Genomic DNA, 8,705 nt, shown 5'->3' on the forward strand with positions numbered 1-8,705 from the left:
AATAATACACGTGTGAATGCATAAGTACTAATATGGTTAAATATTTATGTTACTGTTATTTAAAATAATATATGAAAAAATTGAAATATATATTATTGATGTAAAATAATTTTGTTTTTAATTTAAAAATATATCTTTCTTTTAAAATATTAAACTGTTTTGGTAAAATAAATTAGGTTTTCTTATTTACATTTTGAAAACAAAAGAGTACATACCACACAAATACCCGTGCAAATGCTTGGATATCCCACTAATTTATATAAAGAGGATGGTTTTTTTAATAAAAATCAATGTATTAAAAATCAAACCGTTGTTCAAACTGATGATAGTATTGGGTTACTAGTTCATTGGTCAAACCACTAGATCAGTGATCGAACTACATGACAAATCAGATTAAATTAGATAACTCAGTTAAATAAATCGATATCTATAACAAAACTATATAGTAGTTATTAAATCGATCGAACTTCATAACTTAGTCTCTATAAAAAATTACGACACTTAAAAAAAATTTAAAATTTCAAAATATCATGATTTCATACTTTAAATTAAAATTCTAAACATAATTATCACATAAAACAAAATAGAACAAAATATAAATTCAAATAAATTTTGAGCAAAATGTAATTGCAACTTAATAACAAAATAATGGCAATTTCTAATGAATTTAAACCAAACCGATAACCCTTCCTCTTTCCGGTTCAACCGATTGTTGGGTCCGGCTTTTAAAACACTAATTGAAAACAAATGTAAATATGATATATAACTTATAAGTTGATAATATCATATATGACCTTTAACATAACCAAACATCCAAGTCAAAAATCAAAATGGGTAAAATTGTGGCTGGTTGTACAAAGTTCAATCTCTTAAATAAATTAAATCAAGAAGATGGCAAAATGAATATTACTATGTCCTACTTCCTTTGTTTTGATATTTCTATATAAATCAAACAAATCGTCCTATCCTCCTATAGAAAAGGCTCTTCCTCTTACTCCCTATCTCCGTCTGTTCTTCTAATTTCACTATCGTCCAAAGTTAAGATAGATAGATATTCCTACCATACTTTCCACATACACATGATGTGCTTGGATTCAGAGTTACAGACGTCCTGTCATTCAAAAAGTATGCATTAGACTAGAAGTAACTCAAACAAATATTCACACATGCTATTATACATTTATAACACAAGATTTTAAAACAACAAAGATGAATTACCATAGATACAAACAATTGTACACAGTAGAAGAAAACTTACTTCTAACAAGCTGAAACCAAACTTTCTACGTAGTCCATGGTAGAAAAAAGACACAGTTTGTTTGCAATTCTAATTCTCTTTACTGTCTTTTCTCTCTGATTATAAATCATGGCTAGGTCTTCTGCATAATTTGCCAATATCAATGTATCTCCATTCTTAGAAAGGTACAAAGGCAATAAAAGAGTTCCACATTTAGTAGTAGTATCTGAAATATTATCAATATTGGGATAGAGCATTTGAATATCAAAGTAATTAATTTTAAATAACATAGTCCAAGACTCTTGAACTCCAAACTCCTTCATCTGCCATATAACAAATTGGATTCCCTTAAAATCATGCGAAAAGCAAAGGCAGTCCATTAGAACATTAAGAGCTGGCTGAAAGCATGGCACCTCTTCAAATCCCGGAGGCAGCAGAAACTGCGTGCATGTCTCGGATGAAAGATCAAGCGAAACAATAACAAACTGTTGAGCATTATCAATAGACTTCCAATCATATTTAGAAGACGGTTTAATGTATTTGGGAAGAGCTAACCAGTTAACAGTACCATTCAGATGCAGACCATTATTAATTTGAGGATATATCAAGCAAACAGGAATGGAAGCGCAATATTGAAAAGTTCTCCATCTATTATCACCCAAACTCATAACTCTGAATTGACTTCTCACCGAAAGTGTGTTCTCTTCCCGAACCTCAACCCTACTTAAGGCCACGACCTTGTAATTTCCAGATGAAATATCACAACCAAAAGTGAACTTGCAAGTTTGATATATGGTGTCATAGACATATTCTTGAAAAGTCCCTAGTTTTTCTGATAGAGTTCTTGTGGCAGGGTTCCATAACCAAAACCAGTAATTCTGATAGCGATGATGAAAAAACAAGCAAAGCAGGCCCTTGCAAGAACCAACGACCTGACAATTGTCCAAGTCCAACCATTCAAGGAAATTGTCGTTAGAAACAATGATCCACGGATCCGTCTCGAATAAACTAATCAAGCGGACAGATTTGTCTATTCTCATAGGGAAAGGATCGGATATGAAGAGGAGGTGTGGGTTTTCTGATGATTTCTTGAAGTGTTTTTGGACAAAAGTTGGACCGGATATGAGAGTTTTCCATGCCTTGCTTACACATCTCAGTTGCAGGATCGTTTGCACAGGAAGCAAACACAAAATTTCAGCAACAATTTCGTTGGGAATGAATGGTGGCGGCAGTGGTGCATTGCAATGAAATCGTTTATTTATCGGAAGAGAATCCATATTCATGGTAACATGCGGCTACTGTAAACCCTATTTTCTCTTATTTAATTAGGGAAAAGATATTCTTACACCAAATTTTAACACTACACCGTATAATTGTACACAATACCTACCAATTCTATTTTTTTAATAATTTAAATTTTTTGGTTTATGTGCAAAAACAAATTTTCCTTGTTGTTTCATACGGTGTAATAGTATAGGTGTATGAAAAAGGTGTAAGAGTAGCACACCTCATTTAATTATGGGGACTTTACACGTTGGAGTAACAAAATTGATTGCTTTAAAAAAGTTAATTTAATAGACCAATAGAATAACAGTTGAGTTGATGTCACATTATGTATACGGAGGATATGCAGTGAGTATTTTTTATATAAAATTTTACTTATCGTGTTGTTCATGTAATGGTATCAGATATTTTCCACATTCCTTGTTCTATTCCTTCACCCAATTTCTTTTTTTTAATTACTATTCATAAAATTCTAGCACTTGTAATATAGATGTCAAGACAAATATCTCAACCCAAAACAAAATATTTGGACAAATGTTATAACATCATCTGTTGACAGAAAACACTTTTATTAAAATAGAAATTATGGAGAATTAATTTGCAGAAGGTAAAAGAACACAATCAATTGTTATCCCAGTTCGGTGCAACGTCACCTACTCTGGGAGCTACCAAGTCAGGAAGGAAATTCACTATGATAGTATCAGTTCAAAGCCTATACAATCTCAGTTTACAACTTATCTCCTAATCACTACCTTGTGCAACTTCTACTTAGAACCCTATAGATTTGAGATCTCCCTCTCACTTCCTACCAACCACCTCAGTGTTAAAACCAATCACAAACTAGTGACAGGACCAAAATAAAAGATTATACTTCCAATAAATAATAATTAGTTTTGCTTAAAAGCTTTTAACTAAGAACAATACTCAACTCTTTGCTTAAAAGCTCACGAGTGAGAACAAGGAACAATACTCAACTCTTTACTTAAAAGCTCATGAGTAAGAATAATCAGCCTACCTCAATGTATCAAAAGATACATGAGTGACATACACAAAAAACACAACAACTTTAAGTACTCTCAAAATCCTAAACACTTTATGTTGCACCCACGGTTTTTTTGTTGTTATGAATGCTTGCTATTTTGGGTTTAGCAAGTCCTTATTTATAGACTCCTGCAGTATGAATTTTGACTCTTCAATCAAATCCAATCTTCTATTGTTAAATCAGCTACAAGATCTTCACCCAAAAATAGGAACAAATCTTCAAAATTTTCTAAAAAGTCTCCAAGATCTTTTTTTATGAAACCAAATAAAATCTGCAATGTTCCTTAAATATTCTTGATTGGTTGCGCCTGGATGAGTGCTAGAATCTTCCAGAAACTCATATTTTTCAATCAAATCTCTAAGGATTTAAACCACCTGTACTGTCATGATGTTCTAGTATAACATGTCAGAACATCTGTCAAAAAAGAATAACAGTAGACTCTGTTGTACCAATTGGTCCAATGTCATGACAACTTGCTCAACATTAGTTAAGAACCATGTTTTAATAAAATTTATGTCAATCATAAAATCATAGATCTAACAATCTCCCCATTGGCAAATTTTAACTAAAATAACCAAAGCACAATAAATCCTGGAGATAGAAATAAAACCACAACTAAAAAACACAAACTATATGAAAACATGTAAACTTTGTACAAACTGCAAACAATAAATATATCAGAGATAACATGCAGTTTCAGATCAGACAGGTTCAGTACCCCCTTGTTACACATAATCAGAACTCCCCCTCAAGAGAAAAACCCAAATCACCAGAAAATCCAATTCACCAAATATGAACTATCCAAGTTCACACATCATAGGCACATGCATCAAAAGAAAAAAAAGCCTCACATCAGGATTCTCCATATCGGGCAAGATGTCAGAACATCAGCTAAGACATCATGCACACGTATCCCACATCAGTAGCAGCAGCAGGCAACAACAGAAACCAGTTCCTCTAAGCACATCACATATCAAGCATGATAGATAATCATGCTCCCCCTAAAAATTTGCATTTGGTAGTTCCTTGATCACAACACAAATCAAGCATGAAAGACAATCATGATCCCCCTAAAAAGTTGCATCCAGCAAGAAACAACAATAGATTACTCTTCTATAAGCAGTAGTACAGTATTATCACAATGTTAATCAACATGTCAAGACATGTGATATGACATCAGGACAAACAAAATACACTAACACTTTACTCTCCCTTTTTAGCCAAAAATTGAGTAAATGTAAACACAAATGAAAGCACACAATGCACACAAGCAATAAACACATATGAAAGCACACACTCACAAATGGAAACAAACAAACTCAGATGGAAACACACAAACTAGATCATCTTTAGGTGGTCTTCCACCTCTTGCCCTTGTCAAAGACCCTTCCGCACTTCTTGTTACCATCATCAGCCCTTCTATCTTGCAGAGATCCTTTATTCCATCTTCTATCAATAGCAACTTGCTCAAGCTTCCCAAGCCCTAGAAAATAGAGGAAAGATGCAGTATCAGTTGCACTATTCCATATTTGTAATTTCTATAACTCCTTAATAATGCAAGTTCCAATCCCAGTGTTTATGTTCTCAATCTGATTTGTTTCAAACATAATAGTAATTTGTTCCTTATTGTCCATATGCTCTAGAGTAACAATCTTTCCTTCAACAAGATTCTTGATTAGCTGACTATAGCTATCAAGGTTCTTGTTCCAGCCATGTTGAATGAGATATCTGATAAAATTTAGATTTTCACCATGTAATGTCATGACATCCTGCTTGACATCACATTTCTTCAACACTAGTCTAGAGAAAATTTCTCTTGTTTCCCTAAGTTCAGCTTTAGCAGTACACCAAGAAGCACATACTTGCTTCTTATTGATCCAGAAAAGCGGATTGTTCCTCAAGGAAAGACACCCATCAACATTTGATACTTTCTTATTAGATTCAGTGATGTCCTCTTCATTAGGGTGTCTCATAATCAATTCCCTGGATTGTCCCTTTGTCCTCTAATAGAAAGACCTTTGCTTGATTGAGAACTCACTGATTCAGTGCTTGTGAATTCACAAATTTCCTCTCTTAATGTTTCACTAGTTTGCACACAAGATGTTACAACATTGTCTTTGACATCCATCTTCTATTCAGTAATTGAATCATCTATTACCACATTTATGAACTCCATTGTAACTCCAATTCTAGATTTAAAGACTCTATAAGTCTTGTTGCTAGAAGAGTAACCCAGAAATATTCCTTCATCGTTTATTAGATCCTTCTTACCCTTTTGATCTTTGTCACTTAAGACGTAGAATTTACTTCTAAATGTATGAAAATGTTTGACTTTAGGCTTTCTTCGTTTCCTTAGCTCATAGAAAGTAGTTGAAGTACCTCCTCTCAAAGTAATCCTATTATGAATGTAGCATGCAGTATTCATAACTTCAGCCCAAAACTCCAACAGTAATTGCTTAGCATGAAGCATGACTCTAGCTGATTCTTGTATAATTCTAGTATTTTGCTCAACAATTCCAACTTGTTGAGAAGTGATGGAAAAACAGAATTCATGATCAATACCTTAAGAATCACATAATTCAGAGAATTTTGTATTCTCAAACTCCTTGTCTTAGTAACTTATAGCCTTGACAATCACACTATTCTGCTCCTCTTGAATGCTTTGACACAGATCTTTGAAGACTTCAAAGGTGTATGATTTTTCTCTAAGAAATTTCATCCATGTAAACCCATAAAAATTATCTACAACTACATAGACATACCTCTTTCCATCCAGGATTTCTATCTCCATTGTTCCCATTAAATCCATGTGAAGAAGTTCCAACAATTTGGATGTATTCTGATGTTGCAACATTGGGTGTGAAATCATGATTTCCTTCTTAATTTCACACCCATCACAGAGTTTCACTTCTTCAATCTTGAGCTCTAACATTCCTTTAATGGCTCCTTCAGATACGATTTCCTTCATTCTTTTGAGATGAAGGTCTCCAAATTTCTGGTGCCATAGCTTCACTTCATTCTCATAGGATATATAACATGTGGAAGAGTAAGTAGTTATTTGAGGTTCCCCTAGATAGAAGTTGTCTTTAGACCTTAAACCCTTCATCAGAATAACATATTTCTCATCTTTGACTAAACATTTTGATTTGGAGAAATTTACCCACAACCCTTGATCACATAACTAAGTAATGCTAATAAGATTAGCAGATAGTCCTTTCACAATAAGAACATCTTCTAAATTTGGAGAACCAGGACACATCAATTTTCATACTCCTTTAATTTCTCTGTTAAACCCATCACCAAATCTGACAGCACCTGTGGGATGACACCCAATATCCACCAATAAATTCTGAAACCCTGTCATATGTCTAGAGCATACATTGTCAAAGTACTAGTCTTCTCTATTTGAAGCTCTCAAGGAAGTATGAGCTATGAGACTAACATCTTTATCTTTAACACTTCTCTTTTTGCTCACTTGATTGACCTTAGAATGAGCTGAAGATTTTTTTATCTCCAAACAATTTATAACAAAAAGGCTTAATATGTCCATACTCACTACAATAATGGCATCTCGAAGTTGAAGAATTGGAATTTGTTAGAGTTTCATTAAATCTTCCAGGATGTTGGAACATGTGGTTAGACATGTTGATCATTCTTTTCTTTTCAGTAGGAAATAACTTTTCTACAGTTCTTTTATTTGGTGATTATCAAATGAATGATTAACCTCTGTATCGTCAGCTTCTATCATCATATATGTAGCGGGGAAAATCTGATATCGAAGCCATGGAATTGACTCGACTCAATATTTCGTTTGAAATCGCCACCGCGCTTTATTTTTTCAAAGGAAAAGGGAAAAGAACGTAAAACCCAAATTTTTGTTTTTAAAACAAGAAAGAGAACTCAGGTTCGGGTGTTGATTATATGAGGGGAAGGTTTAAAGCACCCCTCATATCCGTGGTACTCCACGGGAACCTTTTTGAAAATCTGTGTGTGTGTGCTAAAAACATTTTGTTTTATTTTTAAAATAAGCTCGGCAAAGCGTTAAGCTTTGGGCCTACATACGTCCTCGGTGCAATGGAGAAGTCAGAGCTAATGTAGTTCCGCTTTAAGGGAAAAACGTTTTAAAACGAATAAACACTTTGTTGTCGTTAGAGAGAAATACTCAGCCATTGATCTTGAGCATGAGAACAAACAAGTTCTTTGCATCGCAAATGAAAGAAGGGCTCCAACTCGGATAAAATCAACGAGTATGCCACTAGCTCTCTCACGCGGAAAAGATCTCGTTATTATCAATCAATTTCAAAATCGTGGGGTATAACCACTCGTTTCGACAATTAACGGTGTCTAAACTTTTGAGGAAAAGCCACTAAGGGCGAAAGATATTTTTAAGAAAAGGTTTTGAAAAGATTGCAAACATAAGAATATTTTGGAAAAAGGGAGAAGATTTTGAAAATTTAAGAATGGGAGGAGATGAAGAGGCTAACCTAGTGCATAAAATAAAAGCTAAGGAAAGAAACGGTCTAACCAAATAAGAAGCCAACACTCGACATTAAGAGCCAAGGTAGTTTTCCCATCCTTTGGATTTATCAATACCAACACATTAACACTTGGGGATCCAGATGAACTTATTATCTTAGCACCACTTTGTATTAAGCACATTAAAATTCTGACGAAAATCGGGCAGAGTAACGGCTGTTTTTTGGGTAAAATCCTTATCTCAATGCCTTGGAATTAACCATCAAGGGCTTTCAAGGAAATACCTGCACACATAAACATACAACAGAACAATGCCAGACAGACAGAACGATCACAGGATAGTAATAAAATGAGTCCAGAGGTACTAGGTCCATAAGTCCGAATCTCCAAAGTGCTAGGGATAGTAACCGATAGTCCAAAGAGAACCTTATGTATATTTTTTTTAGATTTTTCGGTTGTTTATTAGTGTTTTAGCAAAAAAAGTAAAGTATGGTCCAAGTGGACAAAGAAAAATAACGGAAGCATAAACATATGTCCCAGTGGACAAAGAAAAAATGGCGGAAAGTAAATATGATGGAATGATAAAATAAAGCGATAAAGCGAGAAATATAAAGAGCGGTATAGTAAAGGTGCGGAAATTAAAGTTAGTTGTTAAATGTTAAAGAT

General features: G+C 33.9%; 1 protein-coding gene across 1 annotated transcript; it reads right to left on the reverse strand.

Moving 5' to 3' along the window:
- Positions 1 to 1,260: 1,260 nt before the first annotated feature.
- On the reverse strand, positions 1,261 to 2,520 carry LOC131614154 (F-box/kelch-repeat protein At3g23880-like). The gene has a single exon (XM_058885781.1). It carries the CDS (start codon positions 2,518 to 2,520, stop codon positions 1,261 to 1,263), a length of 1,260 nt encoding a protein of 419 aa, XP_058741764.1.
- Between the last annotated feature and the right edge of the window lie 6,185 nt (positions 2,521 to 8,705).

The sequence above is a fragment of the Vicia villosa genome, linkage group LG6 (genome assembly GCF_029867415.1).
Source record: "Vicia villosa cultivar HV-30 ecotype Madison, WI linkage group LG6, Vvil1.0, whole genome shotgun sequence".
Taxonomy (NCBI): domain Eukaryota; kingdom Viridiplantae; phylum Streptophyta; class Magnoliopsida; order Fabales; family Fabaceae; genus Vicia; species Vicia villosa.